The sequence below is a fragment of the Scyliorhinus canicula genome, chromosome 8 (genome assembly GCF_902713615.1).
Source record: "Scyliorhinus canicula chromosome 8, sScyCan1.1, whole genome shotgun sequence".
Taxonomy (NCBI): domain Eukaryota; kingdom Metazoa; phylum Chordata; class Chondrichthyes; order Carcharhiniformes; family Scyliorhinidae; genus Scyliorhinus; species Scyliorhinus canicula.
Window position 1 is genome coordinate 170,532,433 of NC_052153.1, and position 19,120 is coordinate 170,551,552.

General features: G+C 47.4%; 1 protein-coding gene across 25 annotated transcripts in view; it reads right to left on the reverse strand.

Annotated features, from left to right (window-relative positions):
- tenm3 (teneurin transmembrane protein 3) overlaps nucleotides 1–19,120 on the reverse strand; it is a 4,148,867-nt gene that overhangs the window by 280,526 nt on the left and 3,849,221 nt on the right. For 20 of the 25 annotated variants that reach the window (XM_038805737.1, XM_038805738.1, XM_038805732.1 and 17 more), the window contains one exon: nucleotides 6,132–6,230. The exons of the other annotated variants lie outside the window; for them this stretch is intronic. In XM_038805737.1, the coding sequence (XP_038661665.1) occupies nucleotides 6,132–6,230 (99 nt within the window). The remainder of the gene's footprint in view (nucleotides 1–6,131; nucleotides 6,231–19,120) is intronic. 25 annotated transcript variants of the gene reach the window in all.

Below are 19,120 nucleotides of genomic sequence, written 5' to 3' on the forward strand. Positions count from 1 at the left end.
GAGGTGGGGGGAGGGGCTGCGGCCATCGGAGCCTGGTAGAACAGGTTTTGGTGAGTCTAGCTGGGGTGAAAAGTTGGGAGAAGGAACCTAGGTTGGGGGAGGAGTTTACAAGAGAAAGTAGAGGGGAGGAGTCTGGGAAGGGGGGTGGGGGGGCAGTGGCTACAATTCATGGGTGCCATTCACGGTACTCTTTCGGGGATTGGATGGCATTGAATATTAGGGAGGGGGGGTGGACCATATATGTCAACGGTGACCATTGGTAATTCCTGATTCCTTTTTCTTTTTTCCTCCTTGGGAGGTGTAGTTTTATTTGATGCCTATATTGTCAGATGGGCCGTTATTTGGGGGGTGGTGGGAGGATGGGATCGTTGTTGTTAATAAGGGGATTGACATTGTATTCGTTACCGTTTACTGTTTGATGGTGGGGTGTAAATTCTGAAGAAAATGTGAAAATGGAGAATAAAAATATTTTTCAAAAAATGTATGCGAAAGCAGTGCCTCGGGGCTGTGGAGCTATTATTTACACCATCAAGTTTGTGATGCCCTCAAAACAAATTTGCTTAAAAAGGACTGCTTTTCATTTGTATGGTTTAAACAGAAAGCTTGATGGACAGTGGTGAAGTATGATAAATGTGTCCACTCCTGAGGCAGTCCAGGGCTCACTTGTTACCTCTGTGCTTGTGAGCAACCCAGGCAGCTTCACATAAAGTTATTTATGAGATCCTACCATTTACTCAAGCAGATTACCATAAGACGCAGAAGCAGAAGTAGGCCATTCGGCCCATCGGGTCTCCCCCGCCATTCAATGAGATCATGACTGATTTGATGTGATAATTCTCAACTCCACTTTCCTGACTTATACCCATAACCCTTGATTCCCTTACTGATTAAAAAAATCTGTCTGTCTCAGTCTTGAACATACTTAATGACCCAGCCTCTACAGCTCTCTCGGGTAAAGGATTCCACAGGTGAACTACCCGCTGGGAGAATAAATCCCCCCTTGTTTCTGTCTTAAATGGACGACCCCTTATTCTGAGGTTATGTTCTCGGGTCCTTGACTCTCCCACAGGGGGAACACTGTTTGAGCATATAGCTTGTCAAGCCCCCTGGGAATCCTATATGTCTCAATAAGGTTGCCTCTGAATCTTCTAAACCCCAATGAGCACAGGTTCAACCTACTCAACCTCTCCTCATACAAAAATCCCTCATGCCAGGATCAACCTGATGAATTTTCTCTGAACTGCCTCCAATGCCAGTATATCTTTCCTTAGATAAGGTGACCAAAACTGTTCATAGTATTTAATTTTGCTATACATTCCTTTTTTTTCTTAAACCCTAGATTCCGTGTGTCTCCTCTCTGACCCTGGGACAATCATGGGCATTATATAGTGACCATAGGGTGAGCATCTGTCGGCATGCCTGGTCCAGGTAGCAAGAGTCTGACAAGAACTCTTTGCCCCTTTGTCATCCCTGGGCACTGAAACCAATCCAGCACCTCTACCACCAGCACCACCAGCTTATACATGACAAAATGGCGGGTCAAACATGCAGCCTTCCTAAGCTAAGGCATTCTGTTCCAGGTTATAATAATGGTAACTCAAGTACAATGGGTGCTCCATTTTGACCAATGCAGCTTAGAAGCTCTGACAGATTTTAGCAATATAATATGAACATTAAATGTGAATAATGGTTTAAAACACAAAAGCAATTACAACTCAAGAGGCAGCAGAACGGAAGATAACTATGAGAAGCATTTTTAACTTCCATGCAGACAGCACATGAAAAGAACATCACACAATGCCAGGGTCCATTTGAGGCTTCTTTGCAAATTAAATAATATTCAAGCCTGTTCGCTGCAGCAAATGGTAGTTAACCGACTGAGGAACAGAAACATGAGCAAAGTGAAGCAATACTTAGTAGTGCGTTTCTTTTCTTTGACACATTAATGCAAACAACTACCACATTCAGGACAGGGAATCGAAAAGATACAGACAAAACGATGCAAGTCGTGACACGAGCTATCAGCAAGGCAAAGTTCAAATTCGCTTCGGGGTTAAATCAGGTAGCAATTTTTAACAAGTTGCATTCATTTCTCATGGATGTGAGCCGGTATATAATCCAATTAAATTTAACTGCAACCTCCAAAGTAATCAGTCTATGTCCTTAAAATTACTTTGCCATTGTAATGCTAATGCCTGGGAGTTTTTAATGAATAAGTCTCCTGAGTTTCAAAAAAACAAATCACTCGTCTGCTAGCCAGGGAAATGGGGTTTTTAGGTAAATATACAATTCTGGCAAATTAGGGCACTTTGATGTTTCTGGGGTTAATATGAGATAACCGTTACTTTCGCCTGATCAGATCTGCAAAGGGCAGTCTGTTTTAAATGATGGTATTGTGCAAACACTGCTCCACCAGCAGGGGAAGATCTTTCCTCGGCTCCGTCCCCACAAATTCTATTCTTTAGATTCCCTTTTTCCTTGCCCCTTTTCCAAAGCCTCCTCAAAAGCTGCTACTCTGATTATGCCTGCAGTCTACCTCACTCAACAACAGTAGCAACCTGTATATATCGAATGCTTCGAACACAGGAAACAATGTCCAATGGTGCTTCATGGAGACACAAAGAACATGGATGATGTGCCCAAACAATTAAAGGGATTAGGGGAGGTGACCAAAAAAATCCTTCCCATCTCTGTCTTTTCCTCTTATTCTGAACCTGTGCAGTTCGAGATTCCCTCAGGAGGGGAGTCATCTGCTCTGCACGTGGCCCCTCAGAATTTTCTGCTTCAGTAAGATCACCTCTCACTCTTTTAAACTCCAATGAGTAGAACCGCAACCTGCTAAATCTTTCCTCACAAAATAATCCCTTCAACCGAGAGATCAGCTGTGTGAAACTTTTCTGAAGTGCCTCCATTGCACGTAGTCCCCTCCTTAAATAAGGAGATCAAAACTAAACGGCGTACTCTAGGTGTGGGCTCACCAACATCCTGTACAGTTAGAGCAAGACATCCTTACTTTTGTTGCCCCAGCCCACTTACAATGAAGACCAACATTCTATTTGCCTTCATAATTACTTGCTGTGCCTGCATGCTGTTTTTTTGTGATTCTTGCCTCCCATCTGAAGAGGCACTTTGAGATGTTTTCCATGGTTTTTTTGATAAATTTAAAGTACCCAATTCTATTTTTTCCCAATTAAGGGACAATTTAGTGTGGCCAATCCACCTACCCTGCACATCTTTGGGTTGTGGGGGTGAGACCCACGCCGATATGGGGAGAAGGTGCAAGCTCCAGACAGGCAGTGACCTGGGGTTGGGATCGAATCCGGGTCCTCAGCATTGTGAGGCAGTAGCACTAACTACTGCACTACCGTGTTGTCCTGTTTTCTATGTTTAAAAAAAAAAATTTAGAGTACCCAATTCATTTTTTCCAATTAAGGGGCAATTTAGCGTGGCCAATTCACCTACCCTGCACATCTTTGGGTTGTGGGGGCGAATCCCACGCAAACACAAGGAGAATGTGCAAACTCCACATGGACAGTGACCCAGAGCCGGGATGGAACCTGGGACCTTGCTGCCGTGAGCAGCAATGCTAACCACTGCACCACTGTGCTGCCCTTGTTTTCTATGTTTAAGATATTTACACACATGACATGTTAAGAACAATTGCACTTTTTTCTTCAAAGGTACATTAGTAAGTGCCGTCAGAATATATGGCTGGTTGGAAAAGTGTGTAAAGGAAAAAGGCGTGGGTCAGTTGGTAGTACTCTTATCTCTGAATCAGAAAGCTGGTGGTTCCAGCAGGGTTCCAGTATTTGATAGCCTAATCTTGGTTCAGACCAATCCATTACAGAGGGATTGCCACATTATTCCAACAAACCCAACACATTAAACTGAGGACTCTTCCATCTGTTCAGGTGAACATGAGGAAATGATACAGGAAGGACAGAGAAAAACTTGCTTTGATGTGTTATCCAACATTCCTCAACTAACATGCCTCAGCTAACATAACTCAACTAACTTTCAGCTTGTGAGGTCTGACTGTGTGTAAATTGGCTTCCGTTTTTGTTTACGTAACAGTAATGACTGCACCTCAGTGCTTTGAGCTATCCGAGTTCATAAAGGCACTACCTAAATGTAACTTTGTTCATTCTTTCAACTTTTCCCATCCTGCTACCAATTGAATGCTGACCCACAGCTTGCTGACTAGATCGAACAAAGAGAGCATGGCTTGTCCAATAGCTGTGGCGATGTGACCTAACTATTGTAGAATTGAGCCACGGAGGCCAGGAAGAATTCAGGTTCTGGGCTCAGTGAGCTGATTCAAACTGGTGCAGGAAAAAAAATAACTTGGCCTCAGCACTTCTAAACCAGGGAGAAAGAAATGAGCAGGAGATTCTGCTTCCGATCGGCATTCAAGAGACTTGCTCCAGAAGATGAGTGTCTGAAACTTGAGTATGGGTGGGATCAGGGTTGACTGTTAAGCTGGAGATGTAAAAAAAAAGACCATGTCTCTTTTAATGAGCTCTGCAATAGTATGTAATCCATGCAGAAGTAGATCAGGGGCTGGTTTAGCACAGTGGGCTAAACAGCTGGCTTGTAATGCAGATCAATGCCAGCAGCGCGGGTTCAATTCCCGTACCAGCCTCCCTGAACAGGTGCCGGAATGTGGCAACTAGGGCTTTTCACAGTAACTTCATTGAAGCCTACTTGTGACAATAAGCTATTATTATTATTATTGTATTATTATTATTACATGTTCCAGCTGGAACATTCTTTAAGTTTCCAGTGAAATCGGGTTGAAAACAGCCCACATGTGATGAGCCCACCCATTCCCCATTTGTCCTGGAAAATCTGAAGATGAAGGTCCAGCAATGGCTGCCTACTTGAGTCAGTATCCAGCCCACGTCCCTGAATTCCTGTCCCCATGGCCACTAATTGGGCGAAAGAACCATTATAACCCTGATCCCGTGAAAATCTCGCCTCCCAGCAGGCTGGCAACAGAAGTGGGTATGTGAGCTGGGATCGGTCCGCCTCCCATTTTTCACCTTGAATGAGCCAATCAGACCCCAACCTTCAAGCAGATGATTTGAGAACCAGCAAAATGATTTCTGAATTTCCCTCTCTGTTGGAAGATTGCATGACATCCCCTCATTTATGGGTGCCAAGATGGCACAGTGGGTAGCACTGCTGCCTCACAGGACCAGGGACCCGGGTTCAATTCCAGCCTTGGGTGACTCTGCAGAGTTTGCACTTTCTCCCCCTGTCTGCGTGGGTGCTCCAGTTTCCTTCCACAGTCCAAAGATGTGCAGGTTAGGTAGATTGGACACGCTAAATTGCCCCTTAGTGTCCAACGTGGTGTTAGGTGGTGTTGCGGGGAAATAGGCGAGTGAGGGTGCCCTTTCAAAGGGTTAGTGCGGACTCCATGGGCTGAATGGCCTCCTTCTGCAGCGTAGGGATTCTATTCCTACAGAGTCTGGTTGTTCTGCAACTGTGCAGTGAAGCACCTCGACGATGTACTTGTCACAAGGAAAACTGCCTCCACTAATCAAGGCTGTTCATATCTCCCGCATTTTCAGTTTTAGAATAGCAATCCCCATCACGTTGAGACTCAACATGCTGACAGCACAGGAACATGCTGGGGCCACCTTAATTAGATTGTTCTAAAATAACCTATTCACAGAATAAAACCCCCACGTTCAACCTTATTTTTCAGGGCAAAGAAATCATGAATGGGAAGGGAAAAAATTGGAAATTAGTTGAAATTTCTGACAGCTGATGACAATGAATGAAATTAAAAGACTTAAGCTGCCTACACAGGTTTAACTGTTATCCTTGTGCAATAGTAGACCGGCTTGAGTGAACGGGAAATGAGTTGTTGCAAGGCTGCCAGACGAGTGATTTTATTTATTACCTCATGACAAAGTGTTGCTACAGTTAGTAATTTAGCTTGTTTGTACCCAAGAGAAACAGGTCTCTGGCCTCGAGACATTGCAAAAGCCGTCAACGACAAAAAAAAAAAATCAAAATAGGATTTTATTGAGAAATCATAGTTGGTACTCTTGTTACATTAATAGCCAAGATTCTCTGCTGGCAGCTCATATCACTTTTTGCTTGAATTTTTCAGAATGACATACCCGTCCCCGTAACTCCCATCGTGACACCGAGGAGTAAAAACATCCATCTCTATAAGGTTGTCATGCCCATTTTCAAGAACTGCCTGCTTTGCTAATTTTCTATGTGCAGAAATGAGATATAAAATGTTAAAGGAATCAGGGGAAGCATTCACCATCAGCATCATAAACAGCATTAAGGGAACTATGTACACATTTTTTTAAAAAAAGTAACACGTAGACTGCATTTGAATGAGTTGTTTCCTGCAGTAAAGGTGCAACCCTGTGCAATTCAGGTGAGAAGGAAACACAACAAGCCCTTTGCAACACTATGGCAGCTCGAGACCACTCGTACTATTTTCTTTTACAAATTTCCCCACTTGTGAAGTCGTATAAAAGAGAAATCTGCTCGGTTTACATGCGTAGTTCAAACTGAGTGGCTGGGGTGATGCATTCTGGTCATTACTGCCACTTGTCAGGACAATCCACAACTCCTTGTTCACTGAGGCATTCATGAGACAGCTTTGTTTGTGGAGATATTTGCCACCTCTTACTGTTGGCCAAGAAATAGCCAGTTATTTATTGCTTCTGCGTGGCTTCGGGAAACAAAGATATAATCGAGCTACACACTGAGGCAACACTCTGGACTCACCCGGGCTACATGGCGTGGTGAGACTGCCTGCAATTCCAGCAGTGACCATCACTTCTGTCTGGCACAGCTGGGACTAGAGAGCTGCCAGCTAATCCAATTAGATAGGGGTGGAATTCTTGCTTCAGTTGCTGCAAGGCAGATGGTAGGGTAGTGGGCGGGCTCTGCCACTACCTTTTAGCCGGCAGAGCAGAGGCATTGGTGCCCCATAAACACAGCCCCATTTTCAAAGATGTTTCTATTCTTTATTTTTTTGTAACACTACATGATAGATTCAGGCCATTTGACACACTAGCTCTCTGGCAACGTGTCTCCTCTCACCCTTCTTCAGCTAACGCTATTGGCACAAACTTCTCTTCCTTTCTCCCTCACATGGTTATTTCAATCATGTCAGCAGCAGTGAGGAACAATTTGAGGGAATGAATTAAGTGTCACAAAACATTAAATAATGCCATTTTGGCCACTGCTGAAGGCTGTTAATATCAGTAATGTACAAATTGCCACGTGAGATCACTTGGGTCAATCAAGTGTTCCCATTCGGAGAAATACAGACCACCTTAAAGAAAAATGTAACAATTCTTGGTTGTGAACATTAACTTTCTATGTTCGTGGCAGAGATCAGGCTGACGATCTATGTTAGGAGGGGGAATCAGGTGATCTATGTTTGGAGGGGGGGGGCATAGATATTGGGCGCAATCTACCCGCCAAGTCCCGCCAGAAACGGAGCGCAACGTGGCCGGTAGATCCGGGAAGAGGCCTTTCCCGGGATTCCCGATGGCCGTTACGCCGCTTGAGGTCGAAACTGATCTCGCACGGCAAAGTGAGTTTAAGAACCCACTTCGCTGTGCTTGTGCCGGATCTAACGGCCGCCCGGCATCTACCGGCCTCGCTGTGAATACCCCAGCTGGGCACCGTTCAGCACTGGTCTCCACATCAGGGACCAGGTGGAACAGTCCTTGCGGGGGCCTCCCAGGCGATTGGTGGCCCCCGGATGGTCAGCGTCCTGTCAGTGAGGCACCCTGGCAGTGCCAACTGGATGCCATCCTGGCGCTACCAGGGTGCTCAGGTGGCCCTCAATGGTGTCAGACTGTCAGCGCCAAATGCCAGGCTGACATTTTGCCCGTGCTCGGTGTTGGGGGTGCCCTGCCCTTGTGAGGTGGGGTACAAGGGGATTCGATGATCCCGTTATAGGTGAGTTGGGGCTTTGGGGGCTCCAGGATTGACGTTGTGGGATCGAGAGACCAGGACACAAGCAGAAATAATGCTGAGTGCGGCCTCGTGGGGCGCATTCCCCACTAGGGCACTAAAATCACCGAGGACTATTAAAAAGAGTGGTCGCACCCGGCAACCCTGCTAATCCCACCCAGAAAGGACTCTTTTTTTTAAAAGTTAGATCGTGCCCACGATCAATGAGGTTGGGGGGGGGGGGGGTCTTTAATTCTTTAAGTGTAGGGGGATCTTGTCGGGAAACCCATCTGTTTCTCTGGGGAGAAATGCGCCGGTTTTCTCACTGAACCTGGCACTTTGCCATTTTGGGGAAATTTCTGCCCACCCTTCCTAAGATGTGGTGTCCTGAACTGCTCGCAGTACTCTAGGCATGGCCCAACTATCACTCCTACCCTCTTGTTTTCTGGTCCTGTCGATATAAAGGGCTTTTTGATTGTTTTTTATATCTATTCATGTCATAATAAAGACCTGTGTATGTGGATCCACCAGTCTCAATGATCCTCCACAGTTTCCAGCTTTTCCTCATTTAGAAAGTACCCTGTGAACGATACCTTTAGTTCCAGTTGCTTCAACTTGGGTGATAGTCTCCATATGAAGGACCATACGCAATGACTTCTGAAAGTCCATATAAGTGATGCCAAAAGACATTTCCCTGTCCTCTACTTTCGTCCCCATTTCTTTTAAAAAAAAAATTTAGTGTACCCAATTCAATTTTTCCAATTAAGACACAATTTAGCATGGCCAATCCACCTAACCTGCACATCGTTGGGTTGTGGGGGCGAAACCCACGCAAACACGGGGAGAATGTGCAAACTCCACACGGACAGTGACCCAGAGGAGGGATCGAACCCGGGACCTCGGCGCTGTGAGGCTGCAGGGTTAACCCACCGCACCACCGTGCTGCCCCTTTCGTCCCCTCTTCAAAACATTCAATCCGATTTGCCAGGAATTAACTACCCTTCACTAATCCACGCTGGCTCTCTAACTTCTGAAAGTTTTCTCGTGTGGTTTTTTAATCTGTTCATGGGATGTGGGCAACGCTGGCTCGGCCAACATGTATTGTCCATCTTCGATGCCCTTGAGAAGGTGGTGGTGAGCCGCCTTCTTGAACTGCTGCAGTCCATGAATTGTAGGAACACCCACAATGCTGTTGGATGCGGTGGGGATAGTTCTAGGATTTTGACCCAGCAACAGTGAAGGAACAGTGATATAGTTCTCAGTCAATATGGTGTGTGACTTGCAGGGGAATTTACAGGTGTTTCTGTTCCCATGCATCTGCCACCTTTGTCCTTCTCGGTAGTAAAGATCACAGCATTGAAAGGTGCAGTTAAAGCAGTCTTGGTAAGTTGCTACAGTGCATCTTCTAAATGGTACACACTGCGTCAGGGTGTATAAGTGGTGGAGGGAGTGAATCTTGAATGATGGGGTGCCAATCATGCAGGCTGCTTTGTCCTATATAGTGTCTAGCTTCTTGAATGTTGTTGGAGGTGCACTCAACTAGGCAACAGGAAAGCGTTCCATCACACTCCCTCCTTGTGACTTGCAGATGGTGGCCAGGAATTGGGTAGTCAGGATGTGACTTACTCCCCGCAGCCTCTGACCTACTATTGTAGCCACTATATTTATATCTAGCCCAGTTCAGTTTCTGGTCAATGGTAACCCCTGGGATTTGACAGTGGGTGATTCACCAATGCAGTGCCATTGAGTGTCATGGGGAGATGGTTGGATTTTCTCTTGTTGGATATGGTCATTGCCTGACACTTGTGAGGCACAAATATTACTTGCCACTTATCAGCACAAGTCTGAATATTGTCCAGTTCTTGCTGTATATCGGCGCACGCTACTTCAGTATCTAAGGAGTTGCAAATGGTGCTGAAAATTGTGCAATAATTTGTGAACATCCCTACTTCTGATTTTATGATGGAGGGAAGGTCAATAATCACATCCTAAACTAAAATTACCTGCAATTTCTTGTCAACTGATGAAGGCAATCTGGTCCATAATTTTCTTTTTTTCCCTCTGTCACTATCCTTTTTTAAAATTCAGAGTGCCCAATTCATCTTTTTCAATTAAGGGACAATTTCATGTGTTCAGTCCACCTACCCTGCACATCTCTGGGTTGTGGGGCCGAAACTCACGCAAACAAGGGGAGAATGTGCAAACTCCACACGGACAGTGACCCAGAGCTGGGATCAAACCTGGGACCTCGGCGCCGTGAGACAGCAGTTCTAACCACTGCGCCACTGTGCTGCCTTCACTTTCCTTCAATAGCAGAGCAAGGTGCGTTATTTTCGAAATAAGGCCCTCCTCCCCATCCATCTCCAAATATGGCATCGCTTATCATCCTTGTTCCTCCGCCCCCTTGAACATTTCATTCCCCTCTTGCTGAATTTAGCAACTGAGGCTTGGACATCGCTGTGGGGCAGGGGAACATCCTCGGGTATCTAGCCCCTGTAATGAATGGTTTAGAAAACACTGGTTTGATCTCAACTAGAGTACTGTATTCAATCCTGGGCACCACACTTTAGGAAAGTTTGTGAAGACGTCAGCAAGGGCACAGGAAAGTGCTCCAGGGACATGATTCCAGGGACAATGGAATTCAGCTGTGTGTAGCCTCACGCCACCAATGTCCCAGGTTTGATCCCGGCTCTGGTCGCTGATCGTGTGGAGTTTGCACATTGTCTCCATGTTTGCGCGGGTTTCGCTCCCCCCCCAACCCAAAGTTGTGCAGGCGAGGCGGATTGGCCACTCTAAATTTCCCTTAATTGGAAAAAATGAATTGGGTACTCTAAATTTAAAAAAAAGAGAAAAAAAATAATGTGGTGGAGGCAGATATAGTCGCATCTTTCAAAAGGAAATTGGAGAACCACCTGAAGAGAAAAGCAACTTTGGGCTGCAGGGAATGAAATTAGCCATGATGCGCTCGCAGAGAGCCAGCACCGACCTGATGGGCCAAATGGCCTCCTTCTGTGTGCAAGCATTTTGTTATGCTATTGTTTCAAGAGGACCAATGTGAGAGGGCCTGAAGAAGTGGAGCAAGAGTGAGATACTCTTCAGATACATCAAGATCAGGTTGAAGCAGGGAAACAGATCAGGAGATCTTGAAGAGCCAATACGCAGGGAGAAGTACACATTGGGTAATAACTACAGAACCCGAGGCAGTATGAGTCAAATAGAATTGAAGACTTACAGGGTGAGAATCTGGACTGAGAAACTGATTTAAAAAATAATTGTAATCAAATATAATAGGAAAGGATAGATAAAATAAAGACATTAAAGCCTCTTTAAATTTTGTTCTGTGGAAAATTAGTTTTAAGGTAATAGGTTTTCAATTAATTTATCACAATTAACCTATATTCTTGAAGGGCTGATATCCCGTGTATAGGTTATGATTTATTGTACTGATACATAATTAATCTAATTTTCTATTGGAGTGAAATGCTCATTGTGACTTTATTAAAGGAGTTATTAAGCAAGCTAATTTGTTTTTGCTGCTAAAAAAAAGTCAATAGTCATAGAATTTGTACTCATGACAAATGAACCATGGGGCTGTCCGAGTTGAGGTGATAAATCCCCTAAATCCCCCAGTGATGCTGGGTCTATGGACTTTCAAAGAACAGTTTGACAAAGTACCATTTAATAGACGTGTTAACAAAAGTGAAGCCCTCGGGATTAAAGGATAGTGGCTGCATGGATCTGAAATTAGCGGGAAGACAGAAAGCAGTCAGTAATGGTGAACAAATTGTTTTTAGACTGCAGGAATATGCAGTGGTGTCCCTTCGGGGTCAGTATTTGGGCCACTGCTGTTTTGATACATCATAATGACATGGACTTGGGTAAACAGGGTATAATTTCAATGATGGAAGATAATACAAAACACGGAAAGAGTGCAAGCAATATAAAAGACAGTAACAGACTGCAGACAAATATCGATACTGGTGAGATGGGCAGAGGCATGGCTGATGAAATTTAATGTTGGCAGAGTGGAGTGATGTGTTTTGTTGGGAAGACTGAGGGGAGGTAATAAAAGCAAAATGGTACAATTTTAAATTGGGTGAAGAAACAGCCAGCCCTTGGGTGTATGCACACACATCTTGGAGGATGACAGGACAAGTTCGAAAGGCTATTAAACAACATTTGGTTGGGATCCTTGGCTTTAAAAATAGATGCTTACTGTACAAAAGCATGGGATTGATGTTAGGTCTTCAAAGCAATACTGGTTCTGCCTCAGTTATAGCACTGTGTCTAATTCTGCTCACCACACTTTAGGAAGGATGTCAAGACCCAGAAGAGGACGCAGAGGAGATTTACTAGGCTGGCACCAAATGTGGGCAATTGGGATTAGCTTAGTGGTAGTAACTGGGCGGCATGGACAAGTTAGGCCGAAGGGCCTGTTTTCATGCTGTAAACTTCTATGACTCTATACCAGAGTGATGCGACCATCAATTCACACGAGGCGGAGAGTTGAACTGAAAAGTGGCTTTAATCAGCTAGAACTGTGTCTGCCTGCGACTGCTCTGCACTGAAAGCCGCCGACAGGGCAGCAGCTCTATTTACCTCCCCCAAAGGGGCGGAGCCCACAAGGGCAACAACATAGTACAATGCAATACAGTGGTGAATGGCTGCCATAATACATTCACCACATTCACCCCCTGTGAAAAACAATTGACGTCCAGCGGGGGTGAAGTGGCTCACAGGTTGAGTCTGTCCGGCACCCTGATCATGAGCTGCGATCGCCTGAGCTCTGGTTTCGCTGCGGGCACAGGTGTTGAACTTGTCGGTGCGGGCACGGGCATTGAACTCATCGATGCGGGCACGGGTGTGGACTCCGGGAGTGTGTCTTCTGGAGCTTCATCCCTGTAAGTCACCGATGGGGGGAGGGGGTGTAGGGGTGGAGGCCATGCAGGGGCGGGGGGTGTGTTCGGTGTAGGTTGGGGGGTAGGTGATGGTCATAGGGGATAGTGCGGATGCCAGGTCCCGGACGGAGACTGTATCTTGACGGCCGTCGTGGTGCGCCACGTAGGCATACTGGGGGTTGGCGTGAAGGAGCTGGACCCCCTCGACCAGGGTGTCGGACTGATGGCTCCTCACGGAGGAGTACGGGCCCCGGTGTCGTCAGCCAGGCTGGAAGCGACACCCCGGAGGTGGATTTCCTAGGGAAAACAATTAGGCGGTCATAAGGGGTCTCGTTTGTGGCTGTTCAAAGGAGGGACCTAACGGAGTGGAGCACGTCGGGGAGGACCTCCTGCCAGTGGGAATGTGGGAGACTCCTAGACCGTAGGGCCAGGAGGATGGCCTTCCAGACCATCACGTTCTCCCGATCCACCTGCCCGTTTCCCCTGGGGTTGTAACTGGTAATACTGCTCGAGGCGGTGCCCTTACCGAGCAGGTACTGACGCAGTTCGTCGCTCATAAAGGAGGAGCCACAGTCATTGTGGACATAAGTGGGGAAACCGAACAAGGTGAAGATACTATGCAGGGCCTTAATGACAGTGGCCGCGGTCATGTCGGGGCAAGGGATTGCAAAGGGGAAGCGGGAGTACTCGTCAATGACGTTGAGAAAATACGCCTTGCTGTTGGTAGAGGGGAGGGGCCCTTTGAAGGCACTCGAAGGGACGGGATGCCTTAACAAGGTGGGCTTTATCGGGTCGATAAAGTGTGGCTTACACTCCGCGCAGATTTGGCAGTCCCTGGTCATGGCCCTGACCGCCTCGGTGGAGTAGGGCAGGTTGCGGGCCTTGATGTAGTGGAGAAGCTGGGTGAGCCCCGGGTGGCAGAGGTCGTTGTGGATGGCCTGGAGTCGGTCATCTTGCGCGCTGGCGCATGAGCCGCAGGTCAGTTCATCTGGGGGCTCATTGAGCTTCCCAGGACAATACACAATATCGTAATTATAGGTGGAGAGTTCGATCCTCCACCTCAAGATTTTATCGTTCTTGATCTTGCCCCGCTGTGTATTGTCGAACATGAAGGCTACCAACTGTTCATTGGTGACGAGGGTGACCCTCCTACCAGCGAGGTAGTGCCTCCAATGCCGTACTGCTTCCACAATGGCTTGAGCTTCTTTTTCGACTGAGGAGTGTTGAATCTCGGAGGCGTTGAGGGTACGGGAGAATCTCGGAGGCGTTGAGGAGGCTGCGGGCCTATCTGCCTGATTAAGGGTAGCGGCGAGGTAGACCTCCGACGCGTCGTTCTCCACCTGGAAGGGGATGGACGCGTCCACCGCGTGCATCGCGGCTTTGGCAATATCTGCCTTGATGTGGCTGAAGGCCTGGCGGGCCTCAGCCGTCAGTGGGAAGATGGCAGCTTTGATCAGTGGGCGGGCTTTGTCTGCATAGTTGGGGACCACTGGGCATAATACGAAAAGAACCCGAGGCATCTTTTCAGGGCCTTGAGGCAATGGGGGAGGGGGAGTTGCAGAAGGGGGCGCATGCGGTCGGGGTCAGGCCCTAGGACTCCGTTTTCCATGACATAGCCGAGGATGGCTAGTCGGGTTGTGCAGAAAACGCATTTCTCCTTGTTATAAATGAGGTTGAGGGCTTGGGCGGTTTGGAGAAACGTCCGGAGGTTAGCATCGTGGTCCTGCTGATCGTGGCCACAGATGGTGACGTTGTCCAAGTACGGAAATGTGGCCCGCAGCCTGTACTGGTCCACCATTCGGTCCATCGTTCTTTGGAAGACCGAGACCCCATTGGTGACGCCGAAGGGGATCCGGAGGAAGTAGAAAAAGCAGCTCTCTGCCTCAAAGGCCGTGTAGTGGTGATCTTCCGGGCGGATTGGGAGCTGGGGGTATGCGGACTTCAGATCTACCATGGAGAACACCCGGTAGTGTGCGATCTGATTCACCATTTCCGCTATCCGGGGGAGGGGGTACGCATCGAGATGTATGTACCGGTTTATGGTTTGGCTGCAGTCTACATGCATCCGGTTCTTTTCCCCGGTCCTGACGACCACCACCTGGGCTCTCCAGGGATATTACTGACCTCAATGATCCCCTCCCTCAAGAGCCATTGGACCTCGGACTTGATAAAAGTCCTGTCCTGGATACTGTACCGCCTGCTCCTGGTGGCGATGGGTTTACAGTCGGCGGTGAGGTTCGCGAAGAGCGGGGGAGGGTCGACCTTCAGGGCTGCGAGGCTACATACAGTGAGAGGGGGTAGGGGCCCGCCGAACTTCAGGGTCAGGCTCCTGAGGTTGCACTGGAAGTCCAGTCCCAACAGGAGAGGAGCGCAGAGATCAGGGAGTACATATAATTTAATATTTGCGTACTCGGCGCGCTGTATCGCGAGGTTCGCGACGCAGTACCCCTGGATCTGCACTGAATGCGATCCGGAAGCGAGGGAGATTGTTTGAGATGCGGGAGAAATTTGGAGAGAACAGCCCATTACCGTGTCTGGATGTATGAAGCTCTCCGTGCTCCCGGAGTCAAACAGGCAGGGTGTTTTGTGCCCATTGACCCGGATGGTCATCATGGAGTTCCTGAGGTGCTTTGGGCGTGACTGGTCGAGGGTGACCGCGCCGAGTTGCAGATAGCCTGCGTGGTCGGAGGTGGTATCAAGATGGTGGCCCCCGTCAGTCGCACATGTCGCACTGCGATGTTGATGGCAGCCAAGATGGTGGCCCCCATGAGACGCACATGCCGGACTGCATGGGGACGGAGGCCAAGACGGCGGCCCCCGTGAGTCGAAAGTGTTGTGTAGAGTCGGAGATGGCTACCCCCACGGACAACACAAGGCGGATGACGCGTCCGAAGGGGGCGGAGCTGGCAGGCACACAGCCACGCTGCGGGGTCTGCGGACCTGTGAGTCTGAGAGTCGGGCCTGTGATTTGGAGGGCTTGGATGTGGCCAGGCAAACTTTGGCAAAGTGTCCTTTCTTGCCGCAATTGCTACAGGTCGCGTTCCGAGCCGGGCAACGCTGCCTGGGGTGCTGTTGCTGGCCGCAGAAATAGCAGGGTAGCTATTGGGTTGGGCGGGCAGCCGCGCGGCACAGGCCTGTGGTACTCTCTGGTCGGGTGTCCATGAGGAGGTCGCGCGGTCGGAGGGGAAAGCATTGAGGCTCTGAAACGCTACTTCTAGGGAGGTGGCTAGTTTTACCGTCTCTTCTAGGTCGAGGGCGCCCTTCTTGAGCAGGCGCTGACTGATTTAGTTGAACCGGACTCCAGCCACATATGCGTTCCGGATGGCGAGTTCCATGTGTTGTGAGGTCGTGACGGCCTTGTAGTTGCAGCTTCGTGCGAGCACTTTCAGGTCGCGTAGGTACTCCTCCTGCGATTCCACGGAGCGTTGGCAGCATGTGGTGAGGAGATGCCACGCGAACACTTTGTTTACCGGCCTCGCATATTGCCGCTTCAGGATCGCGACTGTGTCCGCGTATGGTCGCTTCCTCGATTTGCATGGAGATTCGATGGCTCACCCAGGCGTGGAGGATGCTCAGCTTCTGTTTGTCGGTGACGGAGGGCGAGGAGGAGGCGGTGAGGTAGGCCTCAAAACAACGGAGCCTGTTGTTCAGCGGCCTGTGGGTCGAGTTCCAGTCGGTCAGGTTTGAGGGCTGCTTCCATCGCGATGTTGTAGCTGATTAAATTGATGCGACCATCAATTCACATGAGATGGAGAGTTGAAGTGAAGAGTGGTTTTAATCAGCTAGAACTGTGCCTACCAGCGACTGCTCTGCACTGTGAGCCGCCTACAGGGCAGCAGCTCTATCTACCTCCCCCGAGAGGGCAGGGCCAGGGGCGTAGCCCACAAGGGCACCAACATGATGCAATGTGGTGCAATACAATACATAGGTGGAGCCCGCAAGGGCAATAACATGGTACAATGCAATACAGTGGTGAATGGCTGCCATAATATATTCACCACACAGAGATTGTGTACTTTAGCAATGCAGAGAGATTAGAGAAGCTATGGTTCTGCTCCTGAGAGCATAAAGGGTAAAGAAAGATTTAACAATGGTGTTCAAACGCATGAAGGGTTTTCATCGATTCAGTAAGGAGAAACTGTTTCCAGTGGCTGAAGGGTTGGCAAGCAGAGGACACAGACTTACAATTGGTAAAGGAACCGGATATGTAATGAGGTGCTTTTTTAAAAAATGCTTTTAGTTGTTGTGATCTTTATTAATAATAATCTTTATTTAATAACAATCACAAGTAATTCATTGCCTGAAAGGGTAATGGAAGCAAATTGGATTGGACACTTGCAACGGGCAATTGGACAGATACTTTGAGAGGAAAGATTCACAGGCTTATGGATAATAAGCTGAAAAATTAGATTATTTGGACACCGCCAAAAATAATTGGCATGAACAGAATGGACTGAGTGTTCTCCTTCTGTGTTGTCTTATTTTTTAATAATTTTTAAATAATTAATGACTGTGTTGACTTTCTTCCTTTGCTTTGGTAACTAAATGAGAGTAAACACAATGAGGAAAGGCAGAAGAGGAAATTTACCCCAAGATGTGTTTGAAATTGCTGTGCCTGGGGCAGCACAGAATTTAGCATTGTTGCCTCGTGGTGCTGAGGACACAGGTTCGATCCCGGCCCTGGGTCCCTGTTCGTCTGGAGTTTACACATTCTCCCTGTGTCTGCATGGGTCTCACCCCCCACAAACCAAAGATGTGCAGGCTGGGTGGATTGGCCACGCTAAAGTGGCCCTTCGTTGGAAAAAAAAAATTGGTTACTCTAAATTTCTTTTTTTTTTAAATTGCTGTGGCCATGTCTGGGTGCATTGGATCACCTGGCTGTGCTGCACAGAGGAGGAAGGAACATAGGAACAGGAGTGGATCATTCAGCATCGTGAGCCTGTTCCACCATTCAATGAGATAATGCTTTTCACTCAACTTGCTTCCATACCATTTAATACTCTTTCACTAAACCTAAAGATTTATCAATCCTGTACGAACATACAAAGTAGGAGCAGGAATAGGCCACTCGGCCCCTCAAGCCCATTCTGCTGGGTTCATGGCTGATCTGATTGTAACCCCATTCCTGCACCCCAATAACCTTTCACCTCCTTGCTATTCCAGAATCTATCTGGCTCTGACTTAAAAACATTCGCAGACTCTGCTTCCATCGCCTTTTGAGAAAGAAAGTGCCAGAGAATCATTTCTCCTCATTGCTGTCTTAAATGAGTGACCCCTTACTTTTAAACAGTGACCACTAGTTGTAGATTCTCTAACAAGGGAAACATCCTTCCATATCCACCCAGTCAATACCCATCAGGATCTGAAAGGTTTCAAACAAATCATCTTTCACTCATCTTAACTCTAGTTGGTACAAACCTAACCTCTCCAATCTTTCCTCATCTCATCTTTGAATATTTCAATTGATCCACAGCTCCAACAGGTTTTCGAGAATGAGAATTCCTGATTTCATCGAGATTTGTATGAAGATATCACCCCTGAACGGCGTCACACTAATTTTATGATGCTCCCTTGTTCTGATCTCGGCACTAGAGGAAATAATTTCTCTGTCTTCACCGTACCACCTTAAAGAGACTCATTCGGTCAACTGTTAATCATAATACTTAAGTGCAAGCCTATTCTATGCAACCTGTCCTCATAATTTAACCCATTTAGCCTCAGTGTCATTCTAGTGAATCAGCAATTGACCTCCCTCAAAAGCCAACATAGCGTTCCTGAAGTCCAAGGCCCAGTTCATGAATACAGGCGGCACCGTAGCACAATGGTTAGCACAGTTGCTTCACAACGCCAGGCTTCCAGGTTCGATTCCCGGCTTGGGTCACTGTCTGTTCGGAGTCTGCATGTTCACGCGTGGGTTTCCTCTGGGTGCTCCAGATTCCTCCCACAACGTCCCAAAAGACGTGATTTTTGCATGAATTAGACATTCTGAATTCTCCCTCTGTGTACCTGAACAGGCGCCGTAGTGTGGCAACTAGGGGCTTTTCACAGAAATTTCATTGCAGTGTTAATGTAAGCCTACTTGTGGCAATAACAAATATTATCTGAAACTCTTGCTTGTTCCAAGAAAATATCTTGGCTTTATTTTAGAGGCGCAAAGGGATGCCCATAAGATAATATCATCAAAACAGATTATCTGGGAAGAATCACATTACTGTGGCACCTTGCTGTGGGCACATCACGATTACTATTTAATGTCAGTAATCGCACTTCACTGGCTGTAA